Source organism: Semicossyphus pulcher, unplaced genomic scaffold, assembly GCF_022749685.1.
Source record: "Semicossyphus pulcher isolate SPU_LCO1_2020_fin unplaced genomic scaffold, fSemPul1.0.p SCAF_24, whole genome shotgun sequence".
NCBI classification, from domain to species: Eukaryota; Metazoa; Chordata; class Actinopteri; order Labriformes; family Labridae; genus Semicossyphus; species Semicossyphus pulcher.
This window is the reverse complement of record NW_027211698.1, coordinates 10,471,609-10,491,095: the sequence shown is the minus strand read 5'-3', so window position 1 is coordinate 10,491,095 and position 19,487 is coordinate 10,471,609. Positions and strand designations below refer to the sequence as shown.

Genomic DNA, 19,487 nt, shown 5'->3' with positions numbered 1-19,487 from the left:
AGATTGATTTCAAAAGCACGATGAGGAGGGGGATAGATGGTTAAAAGTGTCTGCTTAAGGACACCGCTGCATCTGCCGCCCTCGTCCTGCAGGACACAGCGCCATTTGCAACTAATTTCAGCCTCAGCGTCGTGACATCACTCACTTCAATGAAGCCTGTCTGTGTTTCCTACGACAGGGAGAGCAGAGATGAGACGGCAGAGCATTATTGCAATGTTGTGTTTGCAAGTGACACAGCCTGCAGAAGCTGCTAACAGATGTTTGACAAAAGCTAAATGAGGATGCAAAATATTTTTAAGAGGGAAGCAGAGTGTTGAAACTCATTTTCAAATTGCCGCTTTTTTTTTTTACTTTATCTTAAAAAAAACCCAACGATGAGGCCAGACCTCTTTTGTTGGCGCTTTCTAAATGTGTTATTAATATGTCAACAGGGGGTAAAATTCGCCTACCATCCTTTAAATAACTGATATAGATCAATAAGTGGACGTGAAGCCAATGATGAAGTGCTTTCAACCTGCATTCTTTCAGATGGCCAGCAGGGGGCGTTTACATGAAACCGGAAGGAAAATTAGCGGATTTCTCAGTTGATTAATTACCACGGTAAACATTTTCCTAATTAGTTTAAGGTCCTAATCGCTACTTTCAAGTGTTCTTTAAAACAGCATGGTGTTTATTTCATCAATCATGGTCATTTTTAGTGTAAAACATGAGAAAGGGCAAAGTTAGTAGCTACCGAGTGATTGATAAGTTGCTACTACGGTGACCGTTGACCAGGATGGAGAGGTGACGTCGTGTATCCATCCGGTCGTCCAAATATGGTCATTTCTAGGTTTCAAATTAACGAGATAGCAACGGTAAAAATACCGAGGCTTCGAAATAGCCGTCATTAAAAAAATGTTTTTAAAGTTTATGGTGTATAAAAGTGGCTTAATAATATGAGCCTCAAATTAACGGTTAAATATTTTCAAGTGCGCGCCCATTTTTTTAAACAATACACATAATGAAAGAAGGACTCTCATCCTAGCTAACTGCATTTGTAGCTATAAAGCTATTTAGCGGCATGCTAACATTTGTGGGTTAAGTTACAGCAGGTAAAACAACTGTGTTGAGGCTCTTGTAGGTTTAAGAAGAAAATTCATTCTTAGTTATTAGAGTACTAAATTCACAAGACTGAAAAAAACATGACTATTTTGAAAGTATAAAGCCAATTTCACTACCAAAAAAATGAAATTTTCTTAGATTAAAGTGACTAATTCATGAGAACAAACCTTTATCATTTCAAATTACTTATTTTTTTATGTGCTAAGATATGATTGCTGTTTTGTAGGGAGACGTGGTAATGCTCAACAGTATAATGTAATAAAAAAAAAGTTGAGGGTTTTTAATTAAGCAAGTTTGTGTTATCTATCATTTTGGTGCTTTTTTTACCAGCTCATATTAAGATCATTTTTGTTTCATCATTCAGCCTTACTCCCATAAAAGAAAAGTGTTTGCCCTCGGGGAGTTTAATTTAGTGACATATTACAGTCGTGTGTGATCAGAAAGATGGTGTGTCTTTGCCCTGTGTGCTTTATTACTGTAATGAGTTCATTCCTCTCCTTTTGTCAGGTGTGACTGTGATATAAAAACACGATATGAGTGCAGAACCCTCAATAAATCTGATATTGATTAGTGAAAAAACACAGGCTAACATATTTATTAGCTGTTTCTCTCGTTTGGACCGCCTGCTTTGATTAATTTTCACCACCTGCTCTCTGATGAGCTCTGTAACAAACCTGTCAGTAACAGGGATGAAAACACAGGTGATTGTTTCACAGGTTTCTAATATTAGCCACAATACAGCCACAATATCAGGCGACAAACAACAGCGAGTTTCTAATTAGTACTTACAGATTTAGACGATCACAGTGAGGGAAGAATCACTATTCCTGCAACTGATGGCCTGCGGAGTCGGTTCACGATCCAAACAGCAGCAGAAAGGTGCAAATTGTTGTTATAAAGCTGCAAATTGTCATAAATCTAATTATAATTGTTACTTTTCGGAGCACTTTCGCTGAATTACTTCATCCTAAAATTGATTTAAAACTTTTTAACAGAGCCAAACATTTGTGTTCAGCCTTGATTTGGGGTATTAAATTTATGCGAAAAAATCCAATACCATTAGAAAAGAAGAGACTCATTTGAACAGCCTTAGGGATCAAAGGCGAAAATTTACAAGAAAATACTTTGAGTCGAATTTGAAAGTAAAAAACCAGAAATGATCCGAGATTAAAAACACAATTTTACACCAACATACACATTTGTGGTTGCAAAGCTATGATTGGATAATTGCTGCTTGGGGGCGGGGTTTAGAGAAAGCTCAACTGTAATGTAAAAGAGCTACAGAGTAAACTAACCGTGTTTGAGCCACTATAATAAAGTACAGAATAAACATCAGCAGTGATACACAGACACAGGTGTGCGCTAAGCCCGTGCTTGGATAACGAAGCACCTGACAAACACATCAGAGCAACTAAGACAATAACTCTAATCTGGTGGCAGCTGCTCGTAATGTAGAAGAACAAATCCACAATATATTTAAAACATCTTTAATTGTGCTGTTATAAAATTCAAACAGGGTAGAAAAAATATCTTTCCAAACATCTAGCTCATAAAGAAGAGTCAGTGCTGTACTGTAGGTTTGAAATATAATATTGTAGTTTTAAAGTGATATTTCTGTTTACTTTCCACATACTCTCATGTGTTCTGACCCAATATTTTCTCTTCCAGGTGTCGGTGTAGTGAAACTTCCTCCCTCTTCATCCCGCTGCCAACCCTTCCGGCGCTCTAATTGGGGCGATGGAGCGTTCCAAGTTTTGTTTTCCTCCCGCAGATTTGTGTTTAGAGTTGAACTTTTAGCTGTTTTCAGCTATTTTTAAAGCGAAAGTGGGAAAACAACGGTGCTGGCTCAGACCTCGGGGGCCGCCTGAGAGGCTGATTCCTGCCTCGAGAGAAATATCACTTTAAAAACAGGTACACAGTGTAAACAGGAGAGTATGTAAAAAAGAATCTGTAGCCCTGTAGACAAATATATTTTACATTTTTAACAATAAATAAAGACAAGATGATGCTGCTGGCGACATGTTTCATGGCCATAAAACTTTACAGTATAACGTTGAAATGTCGAGACGTTCATTACTAAAATTGACCGATTAAAAATCATTATGTAGTGTCACACTTTCCCTTGTATGGAACGGCAAATTACACCCACAATGCACCTGTGAGAGTCCTCGACCTCTACTTTCAAGCTGTGACTCACCCTATTGTTTAAAAAAAATAAAAGGACATATTTGCGCCTCTCATTGGAGCAAAATTAAAGCACTCAGCTGTGAAAAGCCACTTTAAGACCTCTATTTACCTTCTGATCTACATTCAAGCACATCCCTTGATATCATTTTTGCTTACACTACAAGGTGTAAAAATAAACAGTAAAATGTGGTCATGTTTAATGGCGACGTGTGTACAAATCCATTGTTCAGTAACAGACATATAAGGTTATAACGGACAGTCTTTGTCAGTTAAAAGCTGGACGAATGGAGCCCAGACTGTGTAACACTGATATCAAGTCAGTCAAAAGTTCCGGAAGGAAACAGAACCTGATTTTAAAATCAGTTCGAGCAGGTTCAAACGGCTTCCAAGCAGGACTTCATTTCCCATGATGCTCCGTGTCCGTTGCGTCTCGGGCCCTCGTGAGCTCCCGACGCCAGGAGGAGGCGCCTGTAGTGTCTCTTGTGTTTTGCTGTCTACACGCCGCCCGCTTGAGACAGAAAGCAAGAAAAAGGGGAGAGCCGTGATTGGAGGACGTCAATCAACAAAAAGGAGGTTAGAAAATGATGTCATGAGCGTCGCCGTTAGGCCGCGGCCTGTTCGCGAGGGGCGGGAGAGGCTTCTTGAAAAACTCTGCGGAGGGAGAAAAGGTTTGACTACGTTAGTTCACTACATCCATGGAGGCCTGGAATAAATAAAATAAGAGCGCTGTCTATGAGAGCAGAAAGAGACAGGATGAGTAGACGGGGGAGGGAGGAATGTGGATGAAAACACAGACAAGCCTTTGAGTTGATTAAGATGTCTGCCACCATGAAGGATCCAAAACACACTCAAGCATTTTCCTGGTGAGGCGCAGGAGAAGAGAGACAGTGATGTGGGTCTGGGATGCTGATTAACAGTCGACACACATCTGAAGGCAGACAGAGTTCAGTGTTTCCTCTGCAGCAGCACGCAGACATCATCCACACTGCTGCTGGGGAATGAAATAGAAATGCTAACGTGCTGCGCGGAGGAAACACCGACTCAGTGCCGTGTCAGTTAGTCCACGCAAACACGGGGTTAGTGACAAAGTGAGTTTGGCTTTAGGATGAAAGCCGTGAGTGAAATTAAACAGTGAGGGGTGAAGAGTAACCGGACGTCACAGGAGTCTTTACCAGAATGTCTCGAGTCCCCGAGTGGCTCGAGTTTTGGCAGCCTAGAAACTTTGGGTGTGGCCCATCCCACTAAAAACACATAAAGGAACACGGATCAAGACAGATGAAGAAGTTCCCTCTTCACACCAGAAGTCCTGTCTCTATAGAACATGTTCTACTGAAGAAAGGTTAATACATACGTGACTCAGATGCATCTTTAAGTCATTAATAAATGCTCAAAATAATCTCATACTATAAAGTAGGATCATGATCAGGCTGACCTGGCGGAGGTGGAGGGGTGGGGCTCTCTGTCGGCCCGTCCTCCATCCTCAGCGGGTCCACCCGGTGCTTCCTCTTCAGGTGCAGCTTCCTCGTCTTCTTCTTGTCCTGCTCACCTGTCGTGGCTGTAATGAACCCATTAAAACTTTATCCTCCTTTCATCACTTCACCCCTGCCATGTGTTCATCCTTTAATCTATTGTTCTTTATCTAGAAGATATTTTGTAGTGTGAGCCAAGAGAGGATACAGATCAGACTCTTTAAATTTGGATAGATCCCAATGAGCATTTGTAGCGGTCTCGGGGCGTTTGTTTAATCAAAGTAAAAACAGATTTAATATCTTGTTTTCTATTTATCTACAAACTCACACTTGTTTCCCCATATGGCCCAAAACTTCACCACAAGCTGCGCGGAGAGGCTCTTCAAACACGCTTGTTAATCTCACATCTACACTGATGATTAGTGTTGTTTTAAAAGAGCTGTTGATCTGACACATATCCGTCGCTCACCTGAGCTGCCGTTTTCTGCCGCTTGCCTCGTGTCGTCCGGCTCTTCGTTCTCGTCCTCGTACTCCTCTTCCTCGTGCTCGGCGTCGGCCATCGGCTGGCTGTTGCTCCGAGCCTCCTGCAGCTCTCGTTGCCGCTTCCTCTCCTTTTCTTTGTCTTCGTTCTGAAAGCGACATTAAAAGCAAACGCTGTGACTTCAGCTCCAATTAAATGCGATACGGGACGCGGTGTTACACGCACCTCGCAGATGACGTTGCTGATTGGCTGGAACGGGCTGTGCATTTCCTCATCAGGCTCCTCTTCCTGGATCTGCCTGCCCTCGCGCTCCGCCTCCTCCCGCTCCTGCCGCTCCCTGCGGACAGAACAAGATGTTAACCTTTTCACAATAATGAGACACGCCTCCTCGGTAACACGGTTACATTTAGAGGAATTGATCGGAGGTCAAATTTGATTGTACAAATTGTTCTTTTGCTTATCAAACAATTGTGGTACTACGGTGCCAAAGAGCAAGTTTCTGGCATTTTGACATTTACCATTCCCTCTCTCCTCTATCTTTCCCAGCATGCATTTCTTTCCTTATCCGGCTTCTACTTCAAACGCCCACAAATTGCACGTTCAGGGGGTTTAACTCGACCCAACTTGTGTCCTCACCTCTCCTCTCGTATCCGCCGCACCCTCTCCGCCCTCTCCTTCTTGTCCTGCTCCTCCAGAGCGCGCTGCTCGGCCGTGTCCTTCTGCACGCGCTCAGTGATGGCCTCGTAGTCTTTGGCAATATTGTTGAGGAGCCACTTCAGGCCCTTCTTGATGGACTTGTCGACCTTTTTGCCGTAGCCGAGAACGGCAGAGCACGGCTCCTTGGATAGAAACACAAATTGAAATTTAAGACTTTTTTTTCTTCTGGATGAAAGCAGCCACCTGACAAAATGTTAAGCCGCCCTGCTAAACAACAGCTAACCCACTGCCCTTAATGTCATTCAGCAGGCGTCCCACAACAGGTGCACAAACACTCACGATCTGACAGAGACACTTGTTCTCGTTAACGAGCTTCTCTAACGACAGGTTCTCGATGATGTCGGCCTCGGCCAGCGCTCCCTCCTGGTCCTGCTTGTTGGCGAGCCTGAAACAGTTAAATAAGAGATATAAGGGATTACTGGGGAATAAAAATCATCAACCTAGGCAAGCTCCAGAAGGTGAAGCAGTTTCAAGGGCAGTTATCAAACTCAATTACTGCAAGGTGCAGGTGTATCAGCTGAAAATCTCAGGGAAATCTTATGGAAATTTGGCCTGAGCCTGATTATGGATTTGTGATTAGAGCACAGCGTGCATACCTGCAGAAATACTTTAAAGTCTCCGTGCATCAAACCGGGCTTTGTGTCTTGATTACTAAATAAGCGGGTGCCTTCAGGAATCAATCTGCGCCGCACGTATTCATCAACATATCAGACTTTTCGGCCAGGCAATTTCTCTATGATGCCTTTGTGGTTTTTAATATACAAACTTGAGACTCTTCTAAGGTATGACTTCCTGTTCGAGCACTCACACAAGCACGGGTTTCCCCGCGATGCGCGGGTGCTGCAGGACCTCGGCCATGGTCTCCCGCGTCTCCTGGATCCTCTGGACGTCGCTGGAGTCCACGACGAAGACCACGCCGTGCGACTCGGAGTAGTAGTTCTTCCAGATGCCCCGGATCCTCTTCCCGCCGCCCAGGTCGAAGATGGTCACCTCGAACTTGCCCTGCTTCAGGTCGACCTTGGAGAAGCCCACCGTTGGAGCCACATCCTGGGGATTGTCTGGAAGCAGACAAATTGATTTTGACTTACGTGCAAGAAAAATGTGCAGAAAAACAAACATAAACATAAACACAGATTACCTCCTTGGATTCCTCGCACTGTGGCCGTCTTCCCTGCGTTATCCAGACCCACCATAACCAGAGTCACTTTCCTGTTGGGTGAGGAAGAGAAACAAATGAACACAAGAGAGAGTGTGCCCTGCATCCAAAAGAAGCTAGCATTAGCTTCCATGACGCATCTGGGAGCTAAAAGACCTGCACACGGAGTGAGTCAGACATTCAGTCGTCCCTGCAAGTGTGCACGCGTGCCAACACCTGGGGTGTAATCTGGTAGACTTTAACAGGCATGATGGGTAATAGTCCAGATATCTTACGAATGCAAAGAGCTCCCCTCGGAGGGGATTTTGATGGAAGGATAACAAACGTATTTGCGACATTTTCGCCGACATTTAGCCCCAACTGATCAGAAACAAATCCTATTATCGCTCACACTCGCACGTGAGAATCAGGAGCCTCTTTCATGTCCCTTCAAGCATAATAGAGAGACATGTAGCCACTTCAAACTTACTTCCCTTTGCAATTACAATAGGAATCATGACCTTCCTCTTGCTACCTAATGACTAGCATTGAATGTTACACAAATATAAAACAAAAGAGAGAACTTAATCCACCCACAACACACTGAAAAGAGCCTTTTAAGCTAAATCATAATCAGTCTCCTGCACGAGTACTTAACTTTGAAACTTGCGCCGAAAAGACATCAACCGCACTATCCATCTAACCGTCCTCTGGAGCCAGCTGGCCTTCATCGAAGCAGCCGCTTGATGTTAACCTTCACCCAAAAGGTGAGAAACCTTCCGCCCCTCAGCCCGCTAACCCATAACTCTCCGTCCTCGCTGCTACAAACCCCCTCGCAGCAACAGGCCAAAAGGAAGAGACCCGCTGAACAGACCTCGCCGCGGGATTAGGGGAGGATTTCTGACTAAGTCCGAAGGATCAGGTGCCTCACATGCACCACGTGGTTTAAGGACATTTTGCAGGTCCTGCTGTTTTACAGGAATCTTTCCAGAGCTTTTACAGGCCCCTCAGAGACAAACAGTTGGAAACAAATGGGAAGAACGACTGCAGGCTTAAGGTTCAGTCATTTTGGAAGCACAAATGTCACATTTGCTGGTTCTATCTTCTTAAATATGAGGATTTTCTTGTCATTTGTGATGATAATAATGAGTCTGGGTTTTGGACTGTTTACTTGTAAGGCCCTTTTCTTACATGACGGTTATTACAGTCTGTTCTCTGAACGTCCATCACTGTTCGGTTCGGATCTGCCACCAAACAGGACAGAGACAGACTGCAACGAATGATCATCGGGGGCCATCCTGCCCTCCATCCAGGACCTGTACCGGTCCAGGGCCTGGAAGCGGGCAGGTAACGCCACTGCGGACGCATCCCAACCCGGACACACACTGTTTAAACTTCTCCCCTCTGACAGGCGTTACAGAACACTGTACGCAAAAACAACCAGACGCAAAAACAGTTTCTTCCCACGGGCTGTCACTCTGATGAACACTTAAATCATATTCTATATCTCAGCATCATTGCACTCCTCATATTTGCACTATATTGTCTTTAGTAGGCTTGTAGATACTAGTTTAATATTAAAGTTAAACCGGAGTCAAATTCCTTGTATGTGTACAAACCTGGCCAATAAAGCGGACTCTTCTCTGAGTTTGTTGTAGGTTGCTTCTTCAACTTTATAACTTATATAAATAGTACTAAATCCATTTAATATCTGTCTGATCTGTCAGTGGTTATAGCTGTTTGAACAAGTTGTTTTAAGACAAAAGAAAATAATGCACTGCCTTCAAACAGAGGAAACATCAAATCATATCAGTAACTACAATCAACAACCCAAATAAACTTATTTGAGCAAGAGGATGAATAAACGTGGCATCATATCTTACCTTGCGGGCTCTCGCCATCGTTTCAGCCAGTTGCAGCAGTTCGCCATCAGGCTAAACATCGCAGTCCGAGTCCAGATGACTGCGATCAAGTGGTCATCCAGCCAGGAGCGTCCCACCTCAGTGCAGCCCCGTTTTAACAGCTGATCGACTTTTCACCTAAATTAGCTACATGGCGAGCTAACTCATGATGGCATCAACAAAATCAGCTCTTAAATTCAGTAACGTAACCATCGTTCATGAATTAGGTGTCCGTTAACATTTGTTATCTTTAAATGTCAAGTGAGATATCATCGGTTTACATAAACACAAAATCCGTGCCCCGTTACCTAGGGTTAGCTAAAGCTAACACAGCTAGCAATAACGGTATCTTGGTAACTCGCTTACTTTCAATCTCAGCACTTAAAAAAAATCTGTTTCCATAAAACGAATGAAAGCTATGCTCACCAACCAACTAAACATGTTTTCATATGTAGCCGAATGCAGCTAAAGTTGGTATTTTACTCACAAAACACGAGCTACTTAGCGTTAGCTGATTTGTAGCTGCCTGCTTTGTTTACGCCGTATTTTCTGCTGCTAGGCTGCAGACGTGCTTACGTCATCTTCCATAGTCAACCAATCAGCATCGTCCATTTCAGCTTGAGCCAAGAGATGCTTTGAGGGCTTGTTAAAAGAGCGCCCCCCTGTGGACATTTAGCTTGAATAGCCTTTTAACATTTTGTAGCGAGGTAGAGTATCTCTTTCTCTTTCTACCCTTCTTATGAAATAAATATGAACTATTTGATGGTATTGATTTTTTAATGCCATATAAAACACAAAGTAAACACATTATAAAACATTAGATACTCGTTAAGCCACCTTAATAATCTTTATTTGTTTACTGAGATCCAGTGTAGGAGCTGAAATTGGTTGTGTGGACAGTAATGAGGCTGTTGTCCTTTTGGCCCCTATTTGCCCACATATTTAAGAGGTGCCGAACTCATCAATGAAAGTCTTTAGTGTAATACTGAATGTTTGCCTTTGCTATGGCAAAATTATTGTTGCACGCCTTTGGGTTTTAATGAAGCTAGTGGTGCAAATCTCTCATTTATTATGGAAGTTTTCTTTCCTTATGTTTACAGCCTCACAACAAAGCCGTGCCTTACTTATTCGCTTTGGGCATACTTGTAGAAGTCGTTTTTGCAGAATAAACATATTCTTGGGAATTGGTATGCGATTACTTTATTACTTTTTAATATAATCTGAATGTTTTCTTTTATTCTGAGTGAACATTTTAAAACGTAATGTTTAGGTATATTCTGCAGCGAAAACTTAAAAACAATAGTTAAAATATCCTCCTCCTTCCGGGATTTTTAAATTTTAAATTTTTACTAAATTACGTAAATAATGAAAACAAATATAGGGCTATTATAACGACAACAATAAATATTACCAACACTTTCATAATTTAAGTTATCTTCTAAATAAATTTTTTCAATGGTAAATCAGTCTAAATTACCAAAAAGTAATAGTGTAAAAAAATAAAAGAGCATAAAATGGAAATACTCAAATAAATATTTGCTATTATTTTGTCTTCAGGGATCAAACCAACGACTGTATGGATAAAACACCTTAAAACTACTAAAGCGCAGTACTTTCCTCGGTACGGTTCGGCTCGCCGTTACTTTGGCGCCACCTTGTGGTTACATCATGGATGTATTAATGCTTTTATCTCGGTCGCTACTGCGCATATGCGTACCTCTGGCATCCTCTCGTATGGTCTGAAAGAGGAGTCAGCGTTTCTTCTAACTGACCCTTCATTCTCGGTAAGTCAGTAGAGCATTAGTGTTATTTTAACGGCAGTCGTTAACGGCAATTGACACGTTATCATTCGGGCTGTAACGTAGACACTTTGATGATTTTTCCAGGGTTATTTGACGTATACGTCACTCGAACAGGAATGAGGACTGCGATTGCCCGTTTATACAGCTAGAAAATAAAAGTTTATTGCAGCGGCTTTATTATAGTGATTGCATAAGGCTGTCATTGTTGTAGTGTTATCATTATGGTATCTCTGTGTGTTGCTTACAAACGGTTTTTAATTACTTTGAATGTTTGCGTTGACAATACGTGTTCAGGTTGGCCTACATTTGTTTAAAACACCCATTTTTACAAGCAGCAACATGAAGGCGACGTACACATTAATTTATTAATAATCCTATACTGTGGTACGACTTTATTAGTTTATTACTTCCTATACAGACAGGGTGTAGTTCAATGACCTTTTCTTATTGATCTTAAGACAATAGTGTGTTTCAGAGATTATCTCTAATTTATTGAGCTGATGTACTTTGCAATAACAAAGTCCAAAGAGCTTCAGTCAGGTCAGGTCTTAAGGTCACAAAGACGCTTCTGCATCTTAAACGCTTAAATATAATGAGAATCCAAGAGATGCTCCACTTTTTAGGTCATCCAGTGATGTTTGCATGCCTCTAATTAATGTTTACACTAGTTCCATACGTGCAAGCTACACATACTAATGCAGACATTCAGATGTGCTTGCAGTTGTTTACCGAACTGTATGTTTTGAGACGAACATGTAGTCCAGCTGACAACAGGACTACATCCAAGACTGTGTGTCTTTGATTCCACTGACATTAACAAATATTTTTTATCATGTATAAGAAAGAAAAGCAGCATATGTTCAGATGTGAGCGGTAACGAGATACGCTTATTTGAGATGACTTAAACTCTTCTTTGGTTTCCTGTAGGGCTGTGTGCTGTATGTCCTTCCTCCACATGGCGCGTGTCTTCGTCTACGGCACCCTGAAGAGGGGGCAGCCCAACAACTACCGCATGTTTGACACCTCCAACGGCAAGGCCGAGTTCCTCGCCTCGGCCCGCACCACCCAAACATACCCGCTGATTATCACCACCCAACACAACATCCCCTTCCTCCTCAACATCCCCGGCAAAGGCCACAAAGTCCGCGGGGAGATCTACAAAGTGGACGACAAGATGCTGGAATTCCTGGACGACTTTGAAAGCGTCCCTCAAATGTACCAGAGGACTCTGGTCAATTTGGAAGTGGAGGAGTGGGTGGGGGAGACAATGGGGGAGGAGAGGCCGACAGCAGGGAGCATCACTGAGGCGTTTGTGTACAGCACGACGACCTACCAGCCGGACTGGCCTTCTCTGCCCTGCTATGAGAGCTACGACTCGCATGGAGATCACGGGCTCGAGTATGAGACGAGAGAGTCAAGAGAGCGACGTGGCAATGTGGAGTAAGAAGATTAGATAGAAAATATGATGCTCCAATTCTTCCTGAACAAACAGCCTCCCTATATAGTGGTCCACTTCCTACAAAATGCAATGTATCTTTAAAACAGTTTTCTTCTGTATGTTTTACCTTTCAAAATAAAAGCTATTCAAGGGAAGGTTAATGATTAGGTGGGTGGCACATCCAAAACAAGTTCTTCCTGTTAACTATTTGAACTTTATCTTCATTTAGGTCTCTGACACTTGGCTAATCAGTAGCTAGCATTTTTTAAAGGTGGAATATTAGGCTAGATGTTTCACTCTGTGATACCTGTGGAGTAGCTCAACATAATTTACAGATAAAAACTGTATCTGAAGACGATGCAGAAGTCCTCTTCTTGCTGGCGGTGGTAGACGAGGAGAAGATTTTGCTGTAATAGCGATATCAAGCTAAGTAGCTTCTGCAAAACGAGCGCGACACTGTAGTCCACCATAGTTGTTGTTGGTGGTGGTGGTGGTGGGGTTAGCGCATGCGCGACGTATGGAGGTGGCGCGATTCAAGATCCGTATATGCTGTACGCACGGAAACGCCAGGGTGGCGTTTAGGGATTTCTCCACTCTGGGAGGCGGTTTCAAAAATTAGCGTATACGGGCTCCTGAAACGCCGGTTCCGTGTGGACGAAACGACCATACGACAAAAAACTTTGGCGTTTACTCCTAAACCCGTCTCCGTGTGGACATGGCCTAAGAGTTCCTTCACTTTGTGACATCACAAAGTGAAGCAACTGGAGAAGGCTGTCTGAAACCTGGCGTTCACAGCAGCCTGCAGAGGATTACTCCAACATGCTTTTACTTACAGATGTGAAACTTCACCCACGTTTAGTCTGGACATCCAACACTGTAACATTATATATATGTCTTAAAATGTGAAACAGCATAACACCTCCTCTTTAACTGTTAACATTATAGTATCCTAAACAGCAATCTTTGTGTAACTGTGACACAAGCTGCATTATCCAGAACTGTAACAATGTTTTCTCAGGGGTTTTTGATGACTTTACCTGTTTACACTTTAACATTACTAAATAAAATGTGCACTAGTTCCAAAACCTCCAGTTTGTGTTCTCCTGAATTGTTTCTCTGTTGTTGTCCTGTCGGGACCTTTCTGTCCTCATAAGAAAAGAGAAAACAAACACACATCTGCTCTGTTGTTTCATTGTTTTATATCAACACATTTGTTTCTCAACTTTATTTATAAGAGTAAAATCCAGCACACTGGAGGGATTACAGAAGAGAGGGTATTTGGCAGACAAACCAGTGAAATCTCTTTTTGGCGTCGGAAGCAGAAAGTTTCTTTTGTCGTTTATGAAATAACAGCTTACAGGAAAACACGGAAGAAGAAAAACAAAGAACATTTCACAGTGTATCAAAGTACTGTACAAAAAGTCGCCTTACAAAAAGGAAAAGACGGATGTTTTCTAATCGTGTCCAAACTGGCAACACATTTAATTCAACTTATAAGATTGTCAGACAAATAAAAATACTCTTGAGTGTGTTCCAGGTTCAGCTCCTCTTTAAGATTTTTATACATTTTTTATTATTAAAAATGTGTTCTTATAAGGATTTTTAACCAATGTACCACATGAAATACAAACATGATACCGTCCAAAATACTTCTGGCTTATATTATTTTCAGTCAGCTTCATTATTAAGATAAAATCCTCCTTGTTGTAAACAGGACACATGATCGGGGTGAATATTACATCTGTATGAAAACGAACAACAGGTAACGGCACCAACACACATTTAAAATTAAAGATTTCCAGCAAGATTTTGTGTTGCCAGTTTGGTGCGGAAAAAAGTAAAATGACATCAGACACTAGTGGTGCAGAACGTGTGTGTGTGTGCAGGAGGTGACCTCAGGAGTGACGCGTGTAAGTGTGTATTCGAGTCTTTGTGTGGTGTTTGTGCAGTCGGAAGTCTCTCCGAGGGGATTCATCAATAAAGGTCTTTTCTGGCGTTCGGCAGTGAGCGGCTGGCGGAGCAGGTGGCGCTGCGGATCACCTCCATCCACCTGGAGACGACAAAAAGTCAAGCTTACATGTCGTTGGTTCTAACTTAGCTATCATTCCCATTTGTCAATTTAGTTGATGAAAAAGTGGAGCAATACGCCTTTAAGATTGTTTACATAATACGTATATATCAATACATTTAAACCCGGACAACACGGTACCTCTCAAAGGTGTACTCGCTCTCCGATCTGAAGTAGTAGACGTGGGATTTAAAGTGGAGTTTGAAGACGTAGTCCTTGTGGATGTTCTCCGACTCAGACGGGACGGTGACGGAGTAGCCGAGCAGAGGGAGGCTGGCCAGGGGGTAGTCATCCTGTCGGCAAGGGCAACAAAGGACAGGTGATCATCAATTGGTAACTTCTCAGCTGACCAAAAGTCTGCTTCCTTTGATGCAACTGACCCATCGCTAAGTCCCGCCCCCCTTGGTTACTGTTGCTATGCCTGTTGTCCAAATATCAGCGGGAGAAGTCCAAAGAAAGGACGACGATACCAACTGAAAGCTACATCCAGAATTCTGTTCTGAAAGCTTGACAGGCCTCCAGCGCCTAGTTACGGTTGCTAACGTAGGATTGGACAGTGGCCGTTCAAGGGAGAGGCTTCAAGGGTCATTTCAACCATTTAAACTGAAAAGTTCTAGACCATACCAACACCACTTTATGTGTTGTATCTGACCTGGTGTGACTTGTAGAAGAAGAGGCTGAAGTTGGTGAAGACCACCCAGAGTTTCTGCCAGCCGTTGCTGTTCTTAAACTTCCTCAGCAGGTTGCCTGACAGCTGGTTCTGGAAACACAGAAGACACGAGAGGCTGAATAAAGGGAACCAAAATGAGTCATTGGTGGCGTTCAAGTGTTAGAAATGTAGGAATACAACACAGAGAAGAAGCCCTGATTACACTAGGGCAAGACCGGGACATATTGTGGTGTCCGAGAACACCGAGTAATCTTTATTTTATCACATTGATCCTCAAACTGTCAGCGGGCCTCATGCAGCAACGGTCTCTTACATTTTCTGTTCAGAGAAGAAATAAGAGAAGTCAACACCATATAAGGGCAGGTGCACGTTGTGCCGTGTGCAAATCGGGCACAGACGAAGAAGAAATAGGAAGAAGTAGGAAGAAGAAGCACTACAGCAGTTGCGAAATCAAAGTACTTTTAAGTCAACTTAAAGTAATAATCTCGATTTTCATTTAAATAAATGTCTGTTAAGTCGCTATCTATCGTAGAATGTGGTGAGACAATCCCGGAAACAAATGAGCAAGAACAAAATAAGAGAAAATGTGTTCGTATATCGCTTCTCGCATGAGGCCCATTGTTTCCGGAGCAGCTCCCTTGGCTGCGGCTGTCGCAGTACCTCTCTACACCAGCAGGTGTCACTAAAGGACGGGCTGTGTGATCTGTACCAGCAAACGACAGACGGGGCCTTCACGAACCACAGGCCGAATCACTTGCTTTAAGTAAAGTCAGTGTGGACGGACAGAGATTGAAATGTAGCAAAAGACGAGTGGACGAGTGTTCGAACACACAGAGCTAAACAGGACGACACACAGAGAGGAAAACAGCCGTTCAGGTACCTCCACAGCAACACTGAAGTCCACCATGGACACGCTGGTGTTGCGATGCCAGCAGACGTGCACGGTGGTGTTGCCGCGTTGACCCTGGCGCTCCAGAGACGAGCGCGAGCCGCAGAGCTCCTCCTCCGACTCCAGGTCAGCTCCGCCGTCCTCGGACATCTCTGCAGGACGACAGGTTCAAACATTAGTGTTAGCAAAAACTAAACCGGCCTTAAATCAAACAGCATTACAAAGTACGAGCAGCACATTCATGTTTTTAACACGGCTGCTGATCTTTGATACAGAACAAAGACGCGAGCCAAAACAGTAATCAAAGCTGTGTCAAAACAGCCGAGACAAAAGAGAGGAGGAAAATAACCCTTTTGTTGTAACCTGTAAGCTAATACTCTTAAAGTGTTCAAGTTTAAACCGTACACAGCCGAGGGACAAAGGAGACGTCAAACCAAAGGTCACCAGGTGGAGGTTCATTGAACATCGTGACAGCAGTTTAAGATGAAGAATGAGGAAAAAGAGGCGACAGCTGGAGCCCGGAGCTGCTTATATCAGGTGACATTAAAAATATGATGAAAGACCAGCTGGAACGATGCAGGGAGATTATTCATGAGGTGCTGAAAGCAGCTGTCTGTTGTCTTAGAGGGGGAGGTGGATTGAAATATAAGTGGATGTTATGTGAACGGCAGGTAAGGAGATGATCCAGCTAACATGTCCCAGAGGAGGAAATGGTTTCATAGGCGACTTTTTATGACTAAACTTTCAACAAAACTTGCCGTTAATTCATCATAAAGTCACATTTATTTGGCTCCTTTTAAGGAGCATTTTTTAAATAGTTTAGGGTCCAATTTTTGTATTTTACATCCACAAAGTGAAGCGCTAAAAATAGATCGTTGATAATAGAAACTCCGGCGACACGCACATGACGGGAATAAAATGTTAGTGGTGGGTTGTCGGACATTCAAAATCCAACTGTGCCTCTATCAGTCTGTCAAAGTACAAACAATGCATTCCTGTAACTGGTTGAACCGGTTGAAGGGCGTGCAGATTCCCTGAATCCGACCCAGCTTGACAACGACGCACGCGAAATATATGAGGAAGGCTGTTTACCCGGGCTTTCTGTGCGTGCTCAGAGAAAAGGGGCGTGCTTATTTCGCACAAAAACTAGAGATTGACCGATATGGTTTTTTCAGGGCCGATACCGATGCCGACTAGTAGTAGTCAAGGAGGCCGATAACCGATATTTGGAGCCGATATTCATTTGCAGTAAATAAAGTAAATAAAACAAACAAAAAAAAGGCCGATGCCGATATGAGTCAAAATGCCGAATATCGGCGCCGATAATCGGCCTATCCCTAGTACAAACCAACAACGCTGCGAATAAATCAAGAGAGAAATGTGCAGTATGAGCTACTGTAACTGCACGGCTTCGTTCTGTGGCTTTATGTGGTACAGCAAACACGGCGAAAGAGCGACGCAGAGTTGGCCTTCTTTCTGTTGGACAGGTACGTGCCTGATCATACTTATTACACCTCTTTCGCCTAAAGACTAAATCTAAAATAGCTGCCAGATTTTACGCTGCGGCAGACTTACTGTTGTCAGAGAGGCTGGTGGACAGCAGGTCAGTGTTCTGGCTGCTGCTCTGCTCCGCCAGGTCGATGGCCATCCTGATGTCCTCCACCCAGCGCTCCATCTCTGACGCACAGCTGCACGCAGACAAAGAAGATATAATGTTTATATATTCATCAATGAAGAGCCCGACAATCATATCTATTTAAACGCCATAACAAAGGTCGCAGTACACAACACAATCTGTACTTTAAAGCCTCATTTAAAACGTGAGCGATAGAAAGGGAATAAAGGGGAGCAGAGTCCACTTTAATTAACGGATGAGCAAACTGTGCCAGAGGTCTTATAGCGCATGAATCCATATTTTATGAGTTTGACCTCCATGAATCTTTAAAAGTGTTTCTCTTAGAGACGCAGCTTCATTCATAATGGATGATATGTGTCAAGAGGAATTATTTAATGTCTTTTTATTTCTCATTGCTCTATATGTTTATGAGTGTTTATGGGATGTATACCTGGCTGCCACCACCACTGACTGCCGCTGTCCGAACAAGGTGAACGAATGAGGGACTCCCCACTCCTCCTCACTTTCTCTTATCTGCAAAAGCACACACGGCAACATCAAACAAACAATTTTATTTTCATGCAGAAACAAAGAAGAACTTTTTTATCCCGCCAAAATAAAAGCATGTTGCGATGGGAATACGCTCACGTACCGTCATGCCATACAGAGGCAGCTGCCCGTGAACTTTGAACTGGTTAGACGGGGTCATTCCTCGACTCGTGTACACCAACGAATCACTGAACTGGAGAGCGAAAGGAAAGGCAAAAAACAAATGATTCTTTTCTGCTGTCGCTTTTTATTCGTTTTACTTTGAAAAGCACAAACACGTCGTACCAGGAAGAACATCCTCTGCTGAAGGCCCTTCCCTGAGAGTTTGCTGAGACAACCGAGCCGGATGAATTCCTGTAAGTGAAACAGGGGCTGTCACACGTCAGAGCTGAAGAATGTATGCCTTAAACATGGAAAGAAAGTATTAGGAAGAAGTGTCTCACCCTCCCGGGGATTGCGAGGTTGTCGATGCCGGTCAGATCTTTCCTCAGCTCTAGAAGCTTCTGGAAGTTCTCCATCTTCATCATGGTGCCCTGGAGCTGCAGCACCATCTCAGAGATGTCCGCCAGGGCCGCTGCAGGTAGAAGAAATACGGTTATAAAAACAGAGATGTATGAGGGAGGAAAGAAAGGAGGAGATGATGCAAACGTACCCCTGCAGTCCCTGAAGTCCTCGTGGGTGGGCGGGTAGTGCTTGCAGAGCCGCTCCAGGATGAGCTTGTAGTGCAGCAGGCGGTGGAGAGGGCGGAGGAGGAAGATGTTGAAGGGCAGGTAGCAGACTCGCTGCTGCTCGAAGTCTCGACACACGGCCTCGGCCTTCCTGCTGGACCTGAGGAAGAGAGAGGAGGAAGGAATGAGGGTTGTGTATGTCCTTATCACCTTTGCTTTATTACAGTATTGTTTGCATGATACCTACCTGCAGGCCCGTTCCAGTTCAACCAGACACTCTGAATGTTTCTGAAGATGAATCGTCAACTGCTGCAGATGCAAAAGAAATAAAAGAAACATGTAAATAAACTACAACTCTTCTACTTCTTTTGTTTACACTGACAATGAGGATAAGAAGGAGGTTTAGTTACCCTCAGACCCTGAATATTCTTCAGAAGAATGTCACCAATTCGCTGATAGTCTCCTTTAATGTGGGCGTTGGAGCGACCCTCCCTGAAAGAGGAAAGAGATTCAAGTTTCTTCAAGATGCAGTTGCACGTTTCCACCACTAGATGTCAGTAGAGAGCTTCATTTCTGCTGCACATGCCTGGAAAATCTTCACTCGATTCCCACAATCCCATTTCTGTTACCAGCAAGGCATTGGGCTGCCTCCAAAAGAGAGGTTTGTGTGCGTACGTCATGACAGGAATAACAGACAGGATTCCCATATTAATTCTTACATTTTTCCAAACAATACCAATATTTTTCAGGCGTTTAAATTAAAATAAGTGTAACAAACGTGTCTCAGTAGGAACAGA

General features: G+C 43.3%; 3 protein-coding genes across 5 annotated transcripts in view; 1 reads left to right on the top strand and 2 right to left on the bottom strand.

Annotated features, from left to right (window-relative positions):
* Window positions 1-2,600: 2,600 nt before the first annotated feature.
* arl13b (ADP-ribosylation factor-like 13b) lies at window positions 2,601-9,514 on the bottom strand. 3 transcript variants are annotated; one of them, XM_069675332.1, is made up of 10 exons: window positions 8,974-9,514; window positions 7,094-7,164; window positions 6,764-7,013; window positions 6,235-6,340; window positions 5,875-6,077; window positions 5,464-5,575; window positions 5,227-5,386; window positions 4,721-4,843; window positions 4,461-4,529; window positions 2,601-3,939 (listed from the first exon to the last, which is right to left on the bottom strand). In XM_069675332.1, the coding sequence occupies exons 1-10, from the start codon at window positions 9,030-9,032 to the stop codon at window positions 3,863-3,865; spliced, it is 1,230 nt and encodes a 409-aa protein (XP_069531433.1). In that variant the 5' UTR covers window positions 9,033-9,514; the 3' UTR covers window positions 2,601-3,862. The 3 variants fall into 3 exon arrangements, 2 of the variants coding, with proteins under 2 accessions (XP_069531433.1, XP_069531434.1); XM_069675333.1 differs by having other exon boundaries at window positions 2,601-3,796; XR_011309245.1 differs by lacking the exon at window positions 2,601-3,939 and having other exon boundaries at window positions 4,512-4,529; window positions 4,640-4,843.
* Window positions 9,515-10,720: 1,206 nt separating this feature from the next.
* On the top strand, window positions 10,721-13,297 carry LOC138603662 (gamma-glutamylaminecyclotransferase C-like). Its single transcript, XM_069675537.1, has 2 exons — window positions 10,721-10,775; window positions 11,721-13,297. The coding sequence occupies exon 2, from the start codon at window positions 11,734-11,736 to the stop codon at window positions 12,235-12,237; it is 504 nt and encodes a 167-aa protein (XP_069531638.1). The 5' UTR covers window positions 10,721-10,775; window positions 11,721-11,733; the 3' UTR covers window positions 12,238-13,297.
* Window positions 13,298-13,421: 124 nt separating this feature from the next.
* Window positions 13,422-19,487, bottom strand: part of LOC138603753 (FERM, ARHGEF and pleckstrin domain-containing protein 1-like) — a 58,983-nt gene continuing 52,917 nt past the window's right edge. Inside the window, exons 17-28 of the mRNA XM_069675650.1 lie at window positions 19,101-19,182; window positions 18,938-18,999; window positions 18,675-18,850; window positions 18,466-18,596; window positions 18,308-18,376; window positions 18,126-18,215; window positions 17,925-18,007; window positions 17,434-17,546; window positions 15,850-16,010; window positions 14,952-15,059; window positions 14,441-14,592; window positions 13,422-14,281 (exon numbers count right to left, since the gene is read on the bottom strand). Of these exons, the coding sequence (XP_069531751.1) occupies window positions 14,206-14,281; window positions 14,441-14,592; window positions 14,952-15,059; window positions 15,850-16,010; window positions 17,434-17,546; window positions 17,925-18,007; window positions 18,126-18,215; window positions 18,308-18,376; window positions 18,466-18,596; window positions 18,675-18,850; window positions 18,938-18,999; window positions 19,101-19,182 (1,303 nt within the window). The 3' untranslated portion in view covers window positions 13,422-14,205. The remainder of the gene's footprint in view (window positions 14,282-14,440; window positions 14,593-14,951; window positions 15,060-15,849; window positions 16,011-17,433; window positions 17,547-17,924; window positions 18,008-18,125; window positions 18,216-18,307; window positions 18,377-18,465; window positions 18,597-18,674; window positions 18,851-18,937; window positions 19,000-19,100; window positions 19,183-19,487) is intronic.